We start from the raw sequence: 18,660 nt of genomic DNA, 5'->3' as shown, positions 1-18,660 counted from the left end.
GTGGCTTACGTTTCAGGCCTCGAACATGAAAAACTCTGCTGATAAATTGTGCGCGATAAAGCCGTGGCTCGGCTTGGCTTGAAAAGGGTTTCGTGATGTCGGGCTCGGCCTGAGAAATGGAGGCGGTGGCGCAGACTGAAGGGCGGGGGGAGGGCAGAACTGCTGCCCAACGGCATTGGGGAGCATCATCATTCTCCAGCGACAAAAAGAGCTGAAACAAAGCTGAAGAATTTGTACGAAAATTTTTGCGCTTCGATTGCCACAGCCGCTTTTGATCAGTGTCCAGCGACAAAGTCGAGGTCCCAGTCGTGGCCTCACCTTCGTCTTGCTCCTGCCCCCTTTGCCCTCTGGGAGCCGTCTGCCGCCGGGTGGAATGCATGGGACGCATATCTGGGGGCATTTAACTTTTTCTTCCCATCGGATCGGAATTTCTCCCGTTTCTGTTTCTGGCGACAGAAATATTTTTGTGCCATTCGTTCGGTTTCATAATTGTGTGTTTCTTCGGATATTTGTTCAAAGGAAATCAATAAACGAAATGTGGAGATGCCGCTACATGTTGCAGCGGCCATTTTGCTGGACCCACGGATAATTAGCTGGCGGGTCCGACGGGTCTGACGGGTGGGTGGCTGCCTGGCGTATGATGATGTTGCGGCTGCTGCACTATGTGGGCTGCCACCAGGTGGGTGTCTAACTTCGACTCATGGCACACTTTTGCGGCCCACACGATGAGTGGCGGTCGACCCACGTAGCCCTTTCCAAAGAATCTCTCGGTGTGCATATGAAATTGTATCTATCGGATGCAAATCAATGGAGTCGTCCCCGAAGATGTTCGACTACGCGAGCGGCTAAAACAGGTCGCTGACTAATGATAACAGAGCGTCTGGTGCCCGGAATGGAACGGAACGGAACGGGGCCGAGAGACTGCGTGGGCCGCTAATTATTAAAAACGCCAACTGGCTTCGACTCTGACTCTGACTCTGACTCTGACTCTGAGGTTGAGGCTGCGGCTGAGACGGAGGCTGGTATTGGGATTGAGACTAAGACTGTGACTGAAACTATGGATGCTGGGGCGCCCACTTGTTTCGCTTTTGTTGGTGTATGTATGCCTCATTTTATTGCTTCCGAGCATACAACAAACAAAAGACTCGAGCAACAAACTTCTCCTCTTCTCTTGGGCTCAGCTCGGAGCTATTTCCGTTTACGATTCGAAGCGAAATTAATTTCCCAACTCAACACCTCCGCAGCCATCGGACATTGTGGGATAATTAGACAGTTTAGGGTCACTCCGGTTAGACCCTTCCATTAGTTACTCCCACTTGAGCACTCGCAGCGCCGAAACTACAACATTTTCCCTTTTGTCAACTTTCTTTTACAGTCTGCATCGGCACCAAGTCCCGCCTCTCTTCTCCCTCGAACCGGGAGCACCACTACCGGAATCTGCGCGACCGCTACACGAACTGCACCTACGTGGACGGCAACCTGGAGCTGACGTGGCTGCAGGACCCCAACCTGGACCTCAGCTTCCTCGACAGCATCCGCGAGGTGACCGGCTACATTCTGATCAGCCACGTGGATGTCACCAAGGTGGTGTTTCCAAAGTAAGTTCACACCCAGACCCGGGATCCAGACAGAGGCTGACCTCCGAGTGTTATTTCCTTGCAGACTGCAGATCATTCGCGGTCGGACGCTGTTCAGCCTGGCCGTGGAGGAAGAGAAGTACGCCCTGTTCGCCATATACTCTAAAATGTACACTCTGGAGATGCCCGAGCTGCGGGACATCCTGCAGGGAGGAGTGGGCTTCTTCAACAACTTCAACCTCTGCCACACGCGCACCATTGTGTGGCGCGAGATCCTCACCGGCAGCACCGAGAACTTCAACTACACGTACAACTTCACGGCGCCGGAGCGCGAGTGCCCCAAGTGCCACGAGAAGTGCGGCAGCGGGCCCTGCTGGGGCGAGGGCGCCCACAACTGCCAGAAGTTCAGCAAGATAAACTGTGCCCCTCAGTGCGCACAGGGACGCTGCTACGGCCGCGGGCCCCGGGAGTGCTGCCACCTATTCTGCGCCGGAGGCTGCACGGGCCCCACGCAGAAGGACTGCATCGCGTGCAAGAACTTCTTCGATGAGGGCGTCTGCAAGGAGGAGTGCCCGCCCATGCGCAAGTACAACCCCACCAGCTACATCCTCGAGACGAATCCCGAGGGCAAGTACGCCTACGGGGCCACCTGCGTGAAGGAGTGCCCCGGCCACCTGCTGAAGGACAATGGAGCCTGCGTGCGCAGCTGTCCCTCGGACAAAATGGCCAAGGAGGGCGATTGCGTTCCCTGCAACGGGCCCTGCCCCAAGACCTGTCCCGGCGTGGAAACCGTCAACTCTGGCAACATTGAATCGCTGCGCAACTGCACCGTGATCGACGGCAACATCCGCATCCTTGACCAGACCTTCTACGGCTATCAGGACGTGTACGTGAACTACACGATGGGTCCGCGCTACATCCCGCTGGATCCCGAGCGGCTGGAGGTCTTCTCGACGGTGAAGGAGATCACGGGCTATCTCAACATCGAGGGTAATTTCTCGGGCTTCCGGAATCTGTCCTACTTCCGCAACCTGGAGATCATCCACGGCCGCCAGCTGATGGAGAGCCTCTTCGCTGCGCTCTCGATTGTCAAGTCCTCGCTCCACAGCCTGGAGATGCGCAACCTCAAGAAGATCAGCTCCGGCAGCGTGGTCATCCAGCACAACCGCAACCTCTGCTACGTGGGCGACATCCGGTGGAACGCTGTCCAGAAGACGGCCGACCAGAAGCAGTGGATCAACGAAAACCTCAACGCCGCCGAGTGCCGTAAGTAAACGCTGTGCAATCCAATCCCACAGCCATCTAATCCAAATTCCCCATCTAATCCTCTCCAGGCAAGGCTGGCTTGGTCTGCTCGGATCAGTGCAACGAGGACGGCTGCTGGGGATCGGGCACGGATCAGTGTCTCAACTGCAAGAACTTCAACTACAATGGCACCTGCATCGCGGACTGCCGCAACATCACCAAGTAAGTCGAACCCTCAATCCTGGAGAGACCTTTCCATACTAAGCCGTGTTCCTCCTCCTGTCTCTCTCTCTCTTGTAGTGCCTACCAGTTCGACACGAAGACCTGCAAGATGTGTCATCCGGAGTGCCGCACCTGCTCAGGACCAGGGGCCGATCACTGCGACGACTGTGTCCATGTGCGGGACGAGCAGCACTGCGTGTCCGAGTGCCCCGAGGAGAAGTACAGCGAGAATGGGGTGTGCCGCAGGTGCCACGAGACCTGCGAGGGATGCACGGGGCCGAAGGACACGATCGGACTGGGCGGCTGCAAGACCTGCAACCTGGCGATCATCAACAACGATGCCACCGTCGAGCGCTGTCTGCTGAAGGACGACAAGTGCCCCGACGGCTACTACTGGGAGTACGTCCATCCGCAAGAACAGGGCTCCCTGAAGCCGCTGGCCGGGAAGGCCGTCTGCAGGAAGTGCCACCCTCGCTGCGAGCTCTGCAGCAACTACGGCTTCCACGAGCAGGTGTGCTCCAAGTGCGTGGGCTACAAGCGACGCGAGCAGTGCGAGGACGAATGTCCGGCCGACCACTACACGGACGAGAACAAGCGCGAGTGCTTCGAGTGCCACCCAGAGTGCAAGGGTTGCACCGGCCCTGGCTCTGACGACTGCATCGCCTGCCGCAACTTCAAGCTGTTCGCTTTCCATGACGCCAGCACCTACGAGAACTCCACGCTGTTCAACTGCACCTCAAAGTGCCCGCCAGACTTCCGGCACGTTAACTACCAATCGCTGCAGATCGGACCTTTCTGCGCCTCCAGCCCTCCGAGGGGAGGCAAGCTGAACGCAAACCTGGACGTGAACATGATCGCCATCATCACCAGTGCCGTGCTCATCCCAACCATCTGCATCCTCTCTGTGGTCACCTACATCTGTCGTCAGAAGCAGAAGGCCAAGAAGGAGACGGCCAAGATGACGATGGCCCTGTCCGGCTGCGAGGACTCTGAGCCGCTGCGCCCCTCCAACATTGGCGCCAATCTCTGCAAGCTGCGCATCGTCAAGGACGCTGAGCTGCGAAAGGGCGGTGTCTTGGGCATGGGCGCTTTCGGCCGGGTGTTCAAGGGCGTCTGGGTGCCTGAGGGCGAGAACGTGAAGATCCCGGTGGCCATCAAGGAACTGCTGAAGTCCTCGGGCGCCGAGTCCAGCGAGGAGTTCCTGCGCGAGGCCTACATCATGGCCTCAGTGGAGCATGGCAACCTCCTGAAGCTACTGGCCGTCTGCATGTCCTCCCAGATGATGCTGATCACGCAGCTGATGCCGCTGGGCTGCCTGCTGGACTACGTGCGCAACAACCGCGACAAGATCGGCTCCAAGGCCCTGCTCAACTGGTCCACACAGATCGCCAAGGGCATGTCCTACCTGGAGGAGAAGCGTCTCGTGCATCGCGACTTGGCGGCACGCAACGTTCTGGTGCAAACCCCCTCGCTGGTCAAGATCACCGACTTTGGGCTGGCCAAGCTGCTGAGCAGCGACTCCAATGAGTACAAAGCGGCTGGCGGCAAGATGCCCATAAAGTGGCTAGCCCTGGAGTGCATCCGGAACCGCGTCTTCACCAGCAAGTCGGACGTGTGGGCCTTCGGTGTGACCATCTGGGAGCTGCTCACATTTGGTCAGCGGCCGCACGAGAACATCCCTGCCAAGGACATCCCCGACCTCATCGAGGTGGGTCTGAAGCTGGAGCAGCCGGAAATCTGCTCGCTGGACATCTACTGCACCCTGCTCTCCTGCTGGCACCTCGATGCGGCCATGCGGCCGACCTTCAAGCAGCTGATGACGGTCTTCGCGGAGTTTGCCCGCGATCCAGGCCGCTATTTGGCCATCCCCGGTGACAAGTTCACCCGCCTGCCCGCCTACACCAGCCAAGACGAAAAGGATCTCATACGCAAGCTGGCTCCCACCTCGGATGGCTCTGAGCCCATGGTTGAGGCGGACGACTATCTGCAGCCCAAGGCGGCGCCGGGTCCCAGCCATCGCACGGACGGCACTGACGAAATTCCCAAGCTGAATCGCTACTGCAAGGATCCCAGCAACAAGAACTCCAACGGTGGCGTCGGCGGTGACGATGAAACCGACTCGAGTGCCCGTGAGGTGGGTGTGGGCAATCTGCGCCTCGACCTGCCCGTCGACGAGGACGATTACCTGATGCCCACGTGCCAGGGCGCTGGTCCCAATAATAATAACAACCACATCAATCCCAACCACAACGTGGCCGGCGCGGGCACCACCGCTGGCTACATGGATCTCATCGGAGTGCCTGTCAGCGTGGACAACCCCGAGTATCTGCTGAATGCGCAGGCCCTGAATGTTGGGGAGGCGCCCATACCAACGCAAACCATCGGCATCCCTGTGTTGGGAGTACCTGGCACGCTGGAGGTGAAGATTCCGATACCGGGCAGCGAGCCGACCAGCTCCGACCACGAGTATTACAACGACACCCAGCGGGAGATGCAGCCGCTGCATCGGAACCGCAACACCGAGACCAGGGTGTAGCCGATCCCACTGCCAGAACGGAATATCAATTCTTGCCACAATACCCAAGTGCCTTTTGAAGTCAACGCCAACGCCAACGCCAACGCCAACGCCATGCGGATGCACGGGCACGTGCCTTTGAATGCTGTTATCATAGATAGAACCCATTCGCCTGTATAAACCAGGGCCCAAACCCAACCCAACCCTAGGATATGTGTGTACATTACTACCGATATTACTCCATAGTGTACTTAGCCCGCGCCCCTGCCCCACTCTAGTGTATAGCTTTGTGTATACTCGTACTTCTCTATCCTAACCCTAGCCACTAGTTGAGTAGTCAGTCAGGGATCGTCGTCGCGGTCCTGCGCTTGTAGATTGTATGTAATTACGAGAACAAAACACCGATAGTGCATTTCTTAGACGCCTCCGCCACGGCGGACTCTCGAATGGTCCGCGCGGAGGGCGCACACTAAGCTAAACTTATCTCTAGTTCATCCGGCGGACTGTCGCAGATGCATTAATAACTTCTTATCGTGAATAGTTACTTATAGTTAGTCGTTAGCCTCTACCGCCTATTTTTCAACTGTGATATATATTGTAGGCATTATCTAAGGACTTGTAACACCATGAACAAACCGAACGATTCGAAAACCAATCAAAAGTTATATAGAAAGCACTAAAAATTAATTGTACATACAGATCTATGCAATTTAGGTCTAGTTTCAAATCCCATTCGATATCAAGAAAGTTTTACAAACCAATCCCTAGAGTGCCATGCGTCGATCGATGCGATTCTCCTAAAGATTTCGAATATTTTTTTGGCACCGCAGACAGCTGTCTCTGTAACGTAACTAGTGTAAGCGCGCGCATAGGCGATATGTTACTGATCAAAGATATACATACATACATATGTTTGTATGTATTAATAATTCCCACATAAAAATACAGCCGTATAATTGCTTGCATACGTTCTTCTTAAACACAGATTTGTAGATTTACCAAGTGCAGCTTATGCATAATGAATATGTTACTTTAATTTAATTAGTTTATCTATACATCTACAAGTAAACAAAAATATAAAATAAAATCATTTTTTTGAATATACATTACTTGCACTTAAATTCTCATCATCAAATTTACGGAAACAATCCACATCAATCAAGAAGCGTTTTTGGTTTCCTATCTTCGAAAATATCTTCTAGGACCAGACAGCATTTGAGTCCTGCATTACTTTCTTTTTTCCTTTTTTTAACGTAATTTGGAAGTAATATACTTGCTCTTCGCCTTCTTTTAATCATCTTTAAGTACTTTGACGTTATTTTGTGACTTACCTCAATTTAATTTCATAGCCTACTTTTCATCAAACCAATTCAAACCCGCCCAAAAGTAGGCAGGTATTGTCGAAGCAACACATTTGGCCTGCAGCCCAAGAGTATGCTAGTATATTTTTTACAACGAAATTGTACACGACGTTTCTTTTCGCGGTACGGTCACACTGTGGTATGCGCGAGCGCGTGCTTTCATTTGAATTTAAATGGACGTCACAAATATTCCGCCAAAGCATGAAAACAAAGCTTGATTTTCTGTTTTGCTTTATTTAAATATTCAATGAGACATTCTGAGTGGATCTGCTATTGAGGGGGCGTGGTCACAAACGGTAGTTTGCTGCATATATGTATATATAGTATCTGCATGTAATTGGATTCGTATTATAATTGGTGTAGACTATTTAGACGTCGGTTCGTATATATTGAAAAAGTTATCCATAGTTTACTTTCATAAAAGTTCAATTACATCAATTACGGTTACGTTAATGTTAATTTACGATAGGTTGTGTTCATGTGGATGTGAGGGTTGGTGTGGATGTGGCTGTGTGGGGTTGTGTACTACATTAAAACAATCCTTGTGGGTTGTCTGGCTAGTCAATTAAATAACTCAAGTTGGTTTTAGTTGTAGGCGGTACTTAGAGAAAACAATATTCGACTTAAACGCAATCCTAAAAAAAAAAATCAGTGCTGGCTCTTGGCTCTAAATCCTAAAGAATACGAAACTCATGAGTGCCTGTATGTGTGTGTGCTTGTGTGTGTGGGCTTGGGCGGGCCCTTGCATGAGTGTGTGAGCGTGGGCATGGCCCAGCAAACTTAATTGATAAACATTAAATAACATTTGGATTCAAATCTCGCATCCTCAGCATAGGATCTAAGCATAAAAGACAAACTGCTCATCAAGCAAGAGCAGCAATACGCTCTCCTTACGATTACCCGCCCAACGCCACCTGCCCCTGGAGCAGCAATTAGTGCCTAGTTCGTACATGGATTACACGCCCACGCCGCAGAGAGACTTGGCCGAGACTGCTGCTGGAACCCGCACCAGAGACAGAAGCAGATGAGGCTGCATCTGCAAATGAAGTGGGGGCAAGAGCAGGAGCGTCAGCCTATCACATTGGAACGCGCCGCGCCAGCAGATACTCGGAGAACTGCTGCCCCCCGACACTGGCCTCGACGGTGAAGCCGGCGTTGAGGAGTCGCGTCAGCACCTGGACTGAGTTCAGCTTGCAATAGCCATTCAGGGGGAAGCGGATGATTTGCCCCCAGTCGCCCTGGTTCCAGGAGACGCCGCTGCGACTCGACTGTGTCGCCTGGCTGGCCTCCGGGAAGAGTTCGTCGAGCAGAGCCCGTTCCGCCGACAGCATTATGCGCTCGCCCAGGTCCGGTGAGATGTGCAGAGCCACGACCTCGTAATTGCAGTCCGGCGACGCGCTGGTCCGCGGGCTTGTCTTAATGTGGCGTGCTGGTGGAGTGGGTGGCGCCACCAAATAGTTCCCATTGCGTACACGATCCTTGCGCATGCTCTCCAGCTGCTTAATCATCGCTGCAGGCGCCAGCATCATCCAGACAGAGGAAGAGACAGCGAGTAAGAGGGGAAAAACGCAAATTAGCTCCCTATAAACTCAGGAGGAGACAACGATGGTCGGGTATGAGTACTTACGCTCCACTTCGTAGTAGCGGGCCTCCTCTAGTAACAGCTCCAGATCGGGAAAGTCCTCGGCAACCAGAAGTCTTGAGTTTCTCATAAAGTTCAGAATGTGACGGAACATGCCACCGTCGCGATCTATGAAGTAGTGCTGCTTCAGCGAGTCCAGCACAATCGGGATTTGTCCGTTGAAGAGCTTGGCCAGTTTTGACTCTGGATACTTGGTGAGCGTCTCCAGGGAGCTGGTGTAGATGGTCCCGCCCACGTCGATGTGTACGGGAGCCGTGTAGCGGGAGGCGGCCGCCACGCAGGGTATGCCGGTGATGGGCTTGTGGTTGCCGTGCATATAGGAACTGGCCCCCGCCGAGCCGGCGCCTCCGGCTGCAGCAGCTGCCACGGCGGCAGCAGCCGCCGCCGCCCCGGGCAGCCCCAGCGGTGTAACTGAGGAACTGGCAGGCGGCGTCGGTGTGGGCGAAGAGGAGTTTGAGATCGTTGGCGAGACGGTGGGCGAAGCGCTGCCGGCAAGACGAATTTACGAATTAACAATGAGTTTTGACCAAGGGGGCTTTTGGGGCAATGTGGGGGCTGTGCTGTGTATTCATCACATTCGCAACGCTCATCAATATGCAAAGGGCTCACCTGATTTTAATGTCGCTTCTGGCGTAAATGCGGCCCGTGGAAGACAAGTCGCGTGGCTCCAGGGCCTTGACATCTCTTTCGCGCTCTCGATCCATATCGCATTTTTTCCTGCAATTAGTTAATTATCCATCAAGAGATTAGCCAATAGATCGATTAGCTTACTAGACGGATCAGACCCACCTCCACACACACACACACCCACTCACACAGTAAAACTAATCATGAGAACCAATTTATCCCCCCACAAGACTGGACGCCAACAACGTTGAAGGACAGCAAACGTGACAACGAAAATGCAGCATCGCTTGCAGCTACCCAGCCATCCACAGGGCCAGTACCATTCCCCCATAAAGGTTCACACACAGTGAGAGACAGAAAGACAGAAAGAGAGAGAGAGAGAGATAGAGACAGGGCAGGGACAAACAGACAGACAAAAGAGAGAGAGAGAGAGAGAGAGGGGTTTGGGGCCAAGTCAAGTTTGGATATATATTTCATATGGCCCATAGTCTTGGGCCGATTGTGTGGGAATATTTGGTTTTACATTGCGTTTCCATTGGGGCAAACAGAGATCCCCCTTAGGGGATCGACTCTCCGCAGCTTCGGTCGTGGACAAGACAAAATCGCCGCACCGCCATCGGTGGTGGAGGCGGGGCTCAGGGATGCAGTTAATGTTAACGGCCATCGAATGCATGGCTTTGGCCGTGGATGCTGTGTTTGCTGCCCCTGCTGTCGCTGTCGCTGCCGCTGCCGTCAGTTAGCCGCAAGTGTTGTGAGTCGATTTTCACACGAAAATCACATTGTTTGGTGCATCGTTATGGATGTGGGTGAGGGGGCGGTGGGGGGGGGAGGTACAGTAGAGACCATGTGGGACCGTGGCATGGGCACACTAATTATGATGTGTCAGTCGAATGCGTGCCACTCGACGTATACCCAATGTTGCGGCTGCCTTCCTGCTGTCCCACCCCCACCTAAACGAAGTCAACAACAATTACCAAGTGGCCTTTGCAGTGTATCTCTATCTATGCATATGGCTAACCTCACTCGTGCAGCTGCCTCCACATCACATCATCATCATCAGTTCTATCAGGATCAGTTTCAGTTTCCCGACTCTCCAGAGAAAGAGACACAAATTAATAAAACTCAATCAGACGGGGCACTCGTAGCATGACGAATGTGGTCATGTTTTTTGCACATTAGCCGAGCCCCAGACTGATGGACGGATATAGCGATGCTCACTCCGCTTTTGAATGCAAGTACTAACCAAAAAATATTGAACGGGCTACCACAGTTTTCTTGTTTACTTGGCGACAGGTTATGGAAAGAAACAGATAAGAGTTGTGTATTCTATAGAGTTGCTGAAATTCTATAAATGGAAAAGCTAACTGAAATATTCCCTTACCAATAAAGAAGTACATCTATAAAATACATGCTCCCCATTTAACCATTCATTCTCTGCCGAAGAGCATCCGATCTTCGCCCAGTTCTATCTTCGCTTCATCTGGCATCTATCCCAAGCAAGTTGGCTTTTTTTTAAATGTTTGAAGCCCCACGGCTCTCCGACTGGATCTGGGGCTGTGGCTGTTTCTGTGGCTCGGGCTAGGGTTGGAGCGGGGGTTGGGTAATTACGATTTGATTAACTTTAACTACATGAACATTCAAATGCGAATGGGTATGGGAGGGGGACGGCAGGTGCGGTACCGAGTGTAAAACACGAATGGGACTCTGCCACAGAGAGAGAGAGAGAGAGAGGAGAATAAATAGTGGGGTTACTGCAAATAAAAACCAAAAGCAAACCCGCAAAAAATTGTACAAAATAAATGTCTGCAAGGCATTCACATGGAAACCCGACTACAACTGCAAGGGAGCGGTGCGGGAGGGGTTTTATGGCAAGCAGAGGGGAGAGAATCCACAGAAATAAACTTGGGTTTTATTAATTTATAGCAATTATAAAGCGTGAGTAATGCGTTCAATCAAACATTGGATATTCGTTTATGGCAAAATGGCTTAATGGGTGCCCCAGTCTCGGCCCCTGCCACATCACCGTAAATATTCCTGCCCCGCTCCCTACACTCCCCAACAACCTGCCCTGCTCCAGCAGCTGCAGCAGCAGTTGCAGCCACAAAATATGCAATGCCATTGCCTGGCCTGGCCTCTTGTCACACACACAAACAATTCAATTTCAATTGCTTTGCGGCCCACTTGAGCAGGTGGAACAACAACGACACACACACACACTCACATGTAGTGTGTGGCACACACACACACACCCACACACATGGACATGTGGACACCCAGAGCCTAACGGTATTGTATATAAGACAAGCACTGCAGTTTGCATCCTATTCTAGTCCATTATCGCCCCCGGCGGTATCTTTTCTATGCCGTCTAGCAGCAGGATGAGCAGAGCACAGATGCTGAGGCAGGCCCATGCGGCAAGGTGGAGGGGAGGGAGGACTGAGGACTGGGGACTGGGGCTGCAAAGGGGCGGAGTTGGCAGAGTTATTCGCAGCGCCTTTGGTTACACTTGAGCCGGAGTCGCTGCCGTAGCCGAGTCGAGACTGAGAGATGAGCGCGTGAGGCATCGCAGGCGCCACTAGCAGTCGTGAGCCCTAGTGTTTGCGTGAGTCACGCCCCCATCTCGGGGCCAAGATGAATTCTGAAGAGTTGCCTCTGCCGTTGCCATATTTGTCAGCCAACTTCCCCCCCTTGGGGACGGCCTTTCTGTGGCCATCATTTGACATCTTTCCGAACCTGAAGCTCTGCCTCGGAATCCGGCTCTGGTCTGGTTATAATGGCAATGCCATTAACTCATGACTCTTGGCATTGCATATTCCCGGGAATATCTTCATATTCTGGTTATCCTCCGTCCATTTCCACATGCATCAGCCACAGAAGACGACACACGGGTACTAGAGGCTGGAGGTGGCAGTGGCAGTGCCACGCCGACTGAGCTTATTAGTTTGGCATTGTTCCGATTGAGGCGGCTTTCAGGCCGAATATCAGGTTGCCCCAGCTCTTCGGCTCCTCTTCTCCGGCTGATGCTTCGACCTGGCCTTGGCCCCGAGGGCGAAACATTTTCGAAAAAGGAATTATGGACAAAAGTGGCCGTTGGCACATGCTCAATGCTCAATGCTCGATGGTGAATCCTGCTGGGGGGAGGACATGGTCCTGCCCAGGCAATTCCCCAAACGACACGAATACGACCACGACTTGTGGTCCAGGGCTGCGTCGTCATCGCCAGAACAAAGTCCCTCCCAAAACCAGGACAAAAGCGAAAACAAAAGCCAAGAAATGAGCTAAAATGCACCCCACTCACATACACAGATAAAGGTAGTGATACCCACATATACACACAGATGAAGGTAGCAACACACACCTAGGCAGAGAGAGGATGAGGTCGCATCAGACGTTGACGACTGCGACTGTGACGCTGACTATGTAACCCTAGAAAATGTCCTGCGGCCAGCCAACCTTCCGCACACAAAGGCCAGACCAGACAGCGTGAGTGTCCTGGTTGCAAGAGGCAGCAAGAGAGAGGGAGCAAGAATTAGAGAGAGAGAGAGAGAGAGGTAGCCGTGTGGCAGCTGAGGCAGAGCGAGAGGAAGCGAAAAAGGGCAAAAGCTGACTAGGCCCCCGGCGATCGTTTGGAATTAGTGCGGAAATCATGGATGGATACGGAACGAAACCAAGCAAGGAAAGCAAGCCAAGCCGAGGTCCTGCTGCTGCTGCTGCTGCTGCTGCTGCTACAGCTCCTGCTCCTCCCAAGGCGTCGTACCACAGGCAAGTCCCGTCTATGCAGCTCGATGCGGGGGAATTCCAATCAATGGCCGCCACTCGGGCTGTGCCTCATTTGGCCGCCTGTGCTGGGGCTCCACTGTAGCCGAGTAAGGTGCTTGGTGTTTGGGATTGAAACTTGGGGTTTTCATCCCGCTTGTCCGCCTTCCGCTCTTCGCTCCTCCGCTGGTCCGTCGGTGTCCTCTAGGGCTTTGCTGGCTTTTACATGCGAGTCCATGCATGTGTGGGAGCCTCCTCATTCATTTATCCTTGCAACGCTAAGGGCAACGAGAGGAGAAGCCGAGCAGCAGGAGGAGCAAAAACAACAACAAGAGCAGGAACACAGGCAGTAACCACAGCGTCAAGGATACTCCTCGCAACTCCCGCTCCGTTCGAACTCCAGCTTTGGGATAGGAAGGGCAGAACTTTTGCGATTGGTAGGTAAGTCTAGTCGTGTCCGTTCCTGGCTTTGGCTTACCCTCTCTCACACAGATACGAAACCCCTGCCACATGTGTCCATGTGTCTGTGCGGCTGCTCTGCCTGCATTTAAAGATATCATACCCAAAGTTCTTCTCGGTCTCACAGCCCCAATGCTCCCCAGGCATTGCTCCTCTCGAGAGGAGAACAAAAAATATATATAGAAAAATAAAAAAAAAGCAAAACGAAAGTTTTCGAGGCAAAATCTTATCTCAATTTTAAAACGCTTGCGGCACAAGCTGTGCGACTCAGTCGACGGCTGTGTCTGCGTTAGCGTCAGCAGCGCTGCGTTGTTGCTGCAGCAGTGGATTCCACCTCGAAAGTTAATATGAAAACATTGAGAACCCTTCTCCGAGGCACAGCTTGTGCGTGTGTGTGCTTTATGAGAAGATTTATCAAACTGCAACACTTGCAGCAGCATCAGTTGCAGCACGAGGAAGATTATGTTTGCGGGGCGAGGCTAAAGCAGAAGATTGCGGTGGGGGAAGGGAGTGCCAATTAGGCAAAGAATTATTCATGGGGCGTAAAAGAACCAAAACTTACGACTCCAGGGAGAACCAGAGAGGGGGCGAGAGAGAGCCAGAGATAAGGGAATGAGGAGCGTTTTGTGTACATAACCAAGATAAACATAAAGTTAACACACACACACACACACACACACAAACACACAGTAGAGAAGAGAGAGCGAGCAAGCGGCTGAGCGTGAGGCGAAAAAGCGGCAAAATGACCCTGGGGCAGGTTGAGATGAAACCAATGCCTCCAGTGATGGGCCTGCTTCCCCTCCGACATGACTTGCTTTCGCTTCGCAGTTGGCCAAAACCAAAAATCAAAACGCTGATGAGCAGGCAAATGAAAAAGTTGGCCAGAGCCAAAGTAAAACACAAAAAGCCAGAACTAGGAGTCATCTCCCGCCTCTAGACGGGCTGCAGTGCCCGTTGCCACACACACAACTTCTGCGCCCTCGTCGTCGTCGAAGTCGACGTCTTTCGCCCAAAGGGTGCAGGAACTGAGGCAGGAGTTGGAGCTGAAACTGGAGGAGATGGAGCTGTTCTGAAGCTTTAGCTGGAACTGCGGCATATGGGAAATCAGTCCACGCTGCGCCCTGCGCCCTGTGCCCTGCACTGTTGCTGCCGCTGCCGCTGCCGCTGCCGCTGCTACGAAAATTGTTAGCCAAAGTTGCTGAATGTGTGGGCCATGGCAAATTGTACAAATATATGCGAAATATATATAAGGGAGATATGTGCTTGTGTGCGAGTGTGTGTGTTTGTGTGAGTAGAAACGAAGTCTGGGGAAAAGTTGAGTGAGTGAGTAACTGGAGTCCCGGCATACACTGAAGCAGCAGATATTAAAACGCTGCAAGGCTTTCAAAAATAAACTTTGAAAAATTTATTAGAAAATATTAAATAAAAACGACGATTGCGCTGCATATGGCTCACTCAGCATCAGCATCAGCAGGACCAGATGGATGAGGAGGGGGCTCTACATATGCAGAGCAAACATTACTCAGGCAACTCGCTAGCTGGCAGACGACTCCCGGCACATGCCACATGCCGCATGGCACAGGGCACAGAGTAGAAAAATTGTACTAGCAGCAAGAACAACACTAGCAGCACGACGACGACGAGGATGACAAGGAAAACATAAATATATTCAGAGGAGCGTATAATACTATACGAGTGTGCATATGTATCTGACGGGTGACGGGCATAGGAGTGTGTATCTGTATCTCCACCTTGGGATAGCATGTTTTTATTTCTGCTAAATTCGAAAATTGAATTGTAAGTCAAAAGCGCAAAGGATAACGCAGGGAAAACGTTGCAAAATTTCCGTAAAAGCAAACATTGCGCATACGCAGCGTTGTGCTTGTGATGGATGAAATGGTTATTGCAGCAGTAGCAGGAGAGGGGGGAGATGAAACAGAGGGGGAGCAATGGAGCTGCAGTCCCAGTGATTGCCTGTGATACTTAATCAAGTGTACATAATAATTACCAGCCAAATTTCCGCTTGAACAGAGCTCAAACAATGATGCAGCCATTCGAGTCCGAAACCATTCAGATATCCTCTCGAGTCCTGCAACTGCAACTGCAACTGGCAGTGGCAGAGGCAGAGGCAGGCCTAATTGGTGCAATTTGAGTACCACATATCGAAGCCAGTAGCCGCAGCCGCAGCCACAGCGCCAGATGCAGATGCAACACAAAGGCAACCAAAACAATATGCACTTGCCGTTTTCAATGGCAGCGACGGCAGGTGCAGCACCCATAGAATTCGGGTACCAAAGAGGGTACTCCAAGGGCATGCACGAACTGCGAATAGGAGGTGATTACATGTGGGATTTAGGGTAAAGGAAGTATTAGTGGAAGTAAATGATTGAAATGAAGAGTGATCTGTAGAGTGATGAGATATAAAAATACAGATTTAGGAAACTAGCAATTAACAACGAATCAATCAATGGAGTAGCTACGAGTATTTCAGGCATTGACTAGCGAAAAAAATAACATAACTTTAAATGGAATTAAATTGTTAATCTTAGTGTTCCCCTGACCTGCGAACACTGATTGGAACCCTATCAGAAGTTCTCAAGGGGATCCATTAACACATCAACCATCTCCATTAACAGGACAATCGATAGTCGTGGCTCCACATTGAAGAGTTGCATGCTGCTGAGTGGCAAATTGCTGCGCTATGTTGATGCTGGTAATGATGCCGAATTGCAGCTTAATTAACACACAGCGTGTTAAAAGCTTTTATGCTCCTGCTGTAGCGCAGACCTTCGGCGGAGAGGCAGCCATTCAAATCCAGCCACAGCCGCAGTCGCAGTCGCAGTCGCAGCCTTTGACTATTGGCACGTAATGGAAATCACTTTGCCACCGGAGTAGAAGCAGATGCAGCAGAGGGGAGGCACAAAGAGGCAGTGGCAAGAACAGTAGCAGTAGCGGTGGCAGGTATAGACCATGTAAACGCGAATCCAAGTAGCTGAAGCCTGAATCCGCAGAATGAAAACAAATTAGCTGCTGAAGCCGCAGTGGAGCAGGAGGCACCCGGGCTCTGCCCGACAATTGGCGGGAAGAGAAGGAAAAGCAGGAGGAAGAGGCCTTGCCTGCCGCGAATTGTGGCACAGCCAAGCAGGCAAACAGACAAACAAACAAGACTTTGACTGCGACTCCGCCTCTCGCACATGGCGAGGGCACTTTTTGTGGCAGGCATGCAAAAAGCAAAGGGAAACGAGCACAAGATGAAACCAAAACCAAAACCAAAAACCAGTTGCTTCCACACGAGGCACGAGACACAGCCGCTGAGAGAGAAAGAGAGATAGTGAGAGCGAGAGGGAAGACAAGCGAAGGTCGCTCCTTGCTCCTCCCCCTTCTGTTGGCTTCGCTATTTGAATACGATTCCGCAGAATGCAGCTCTCTCGCTTTGAACTTTGCCTCATGACTTGGCTCCGGCTCAATGGACGGACAGACGGAAGGACGGAGGACCGTCGATTCCCTTGCTAAACAAAAATTTGCTGTATGCTGTATGTACTCTGCCCCGGGGGTCATCTTTTGGCCGCTTAGTTTTCGACCAGCCACAATACAACCGACCAACCGGTCACAGCTGCCCCTGCTCCATCCCCCATCTCCCGTTCCCGTCCCCTGCTCCATCCCCTGCCTCCATCTGCCACAGCACCATCGTATTTTATAGCCTTTAAGGTAGGAAAAATAATGCGACTCGTTCTCGTCTGCACACATAACTCAGCCGCGGGCTAAGGTTGCCCAAAAGCGCCTCCGGGGGATTGGGTATGATTTTTTCGCCCCTCTCCCTCGGAGACCCTCCCCTCCCCTCTCCACTCCACTCCACTCCTCTTCTCTTCTTACTTTTGTTTATTTCTCCTTTGGTGCGGGCACAGAGAGCACTTGAGGCGCATAATTTTTTTTTTAAAACAGTCTTCGTTTATGGCGCACAATTTCTGACTTGGCATGTGGGAGAGACGAAAATCAGCTGCCTCCGGCATTTTTGGCCAAAACCAAACGAACAACAGCAGGGGCAACATCGGGGTAGGGCAAGGGAACAGGTCTGGTAGCATGCAACTTGGACTGTGGACGCTGTTGTTGCGGTTGTTGTGTGTCAAAAATTCGTTTATTACAGAATCTTTTTTAAACTAATTTATTGGCCAGCAGCTTCGAGGCGGTCTGGGATTTTGTTGGCAGCGGATGAAGGGTTTTTGCTCACCGTTTGGGGCAGGAGGAATCCACCGTCAACGGTGATCGTTGATCCAATGCAACAAACGGAGTCCTGTGCGGGGGAGAGAAATCGAAAGAGAAGCATTAGTGACATGTTGGGAATGGAACTGTTAAGAGTAAGAGTGATCTTTCGCATAGCACTAGAGGATCTCCAAAGAAACGCAACTAAAAAAACATTCCTTTTCTTCTTTCACATAATAATTAATTCAATTAAATGCTTTCTAATAATGTCTAGAATCAATGAAAATTATAACGTTCGTGATCATCAGCTGGGGATATTGATAGATATTGAACAAACAGATGTTTATGATGTATGGAACTCACAAAAAAGTCGGTATATTTAGGAAATGCACTTTAACTATTTTTTATTACAACGCGCGCGCAGACAATAGATTTTGGCCTCCAATATGGATCTGTAGATCGTGCTGGTCTCGTCTCTGGCTTCTGAATAAACGTTGATGAAATATCAAATAAGCGCGCGAAGCCGCAAACACACTACCACGCGCTATATCTCGCTTAAATGTTTACTTCCGTTTCCGCTTGGGGCGAACGCGAAACCGTTTGAATGTAGCCGCTGGTGTTTCCTATTTTCGAGCGCTTTACCTGACTTGCATTCGCGGCTGTTCGTTATTTTCTGAATTCAGAAACAAATTCTATCTTTGCTGTTCCGCGGCCCAAACATGTTTGATTCATGTTCACGAGTTTCGGAGCGGCAAGGCCGGTTGCTGCTCGGCTCGACCGGGTTGCGTTCGAGCTCGAGTTTGAGTTCGAGTTGCGCCCCGCCGCCCCGTGCGGGTGGAGTTCTGTGGCGTCTTCTGTACGGTGTTCGTTTAGCAAAGAGACGACCTTGAGGGAGAGCGAGCGAGAGAGAGAGAGTATGTCTGCGTGAGTGTGTGTTTGTGTGTGTGTGTGAGTGTGAGTGTGAGTGCTGCGTGTGAACGTTTAATAGTCTATTTCCGGTTTAAGTGCTGCCACTGTTCTCGCTGTTGTGGCATGCAACATAAGCCGATGTGGCAA

The 18,660-nt window shown here is 51.6% G+C and overlaps 2 protein-coding genes across 4 annotated transcripts in view; one reads left to right on the top strand and one right to left on the bottom strand.

Annotated features, from left to right (window-relative positions):
- The window catches only part of LOC108159444 (epidermal growth factor receptor), a 35,443-nt gene extending 28,992 nt beyond the window's left edge, over positions 1-6,451 (top strand). For both annotated transcript variants that reach the window (XM_017292732.2, XM_017292731.2), the window contains exons 2-5: positions 1,376-1,598; positions 1,663-2,843; positions 2,912-3,044; positions 3,123-6,451. In XM_017292732.2, coding sequence (XP_017148221.1) covers positions 1,376-1,598; positions 1,663-2,843; positions 2,912-3,044; positions 3,123-5,580 — 3,995 coding nt within the window. In that variant the 3' untranslated portion in view covers positions 5,581-6,451. The remainder of the gene's footprint in view (positions 1-1,375; positions 1,599-1,662; positions 2,844-2,911; positions 3,045-3,122) is intronic.
- A 683-nt stretch (positions 6,452-7,134) lies between these two features.
- Positions 7,135-18,335, bottom strand: LOC108160795 (BTB/POZ domain-containing protein kctd15-like). 2 transcript variants are annotated; one of them, XM_017295010.2, is made up of 5 exons: positions 17,968-18,335; positions 17,633-17,695; positions 9,172-9,279; positions 8,548-9,047; positions 7,135-8,430 (listed from the first exon to the last, which is right to left on the bottom strand). In XM_017295010.2, the coding sequence occupies exons 3-5, from the start codon at positions 9,264-9,266 to the stop codon at positions 7,997-7,999; spliced, it is 1,029 nt and encodes a 342-aa protein (XP_017150499.1). In that variant the 5' UTR covers positions 9,267-9,279; positions 17,633-17,695; positions 17,968-18,335; the 3' UTR covers positions 7,135-7,996. The 2 variants fall into 2 exon arrangements, with proteins under 2 accessions (XP_017150499.1, XP_017150497.1); XM_017295008.2 differs by having other exon boundaries at positions 18,247-18,329.
- Positions 18,336-18,660: the final 325 nt, after the last annotated feature.

The sequence above is a fragment of the Drosophila miranda genome, chromosome 3 (genome assembly GCF_003369915.1).
Source record: "Drosophila miranda strain MSH22 chromosome 3, D.miranda_PacBio2.1, whole genome shotgun sequence".
Lineage (NCBI taxonomy): Eukaryota > Metazoa > Arthropoda > Insecta > Diptera > Drosophilidae > Drosophila > Drosophila miranda.
Note: the sequence above shows the minus strand (reverse complement) of the source record. Positions and strands in the feature narration are given on the sequence as shown.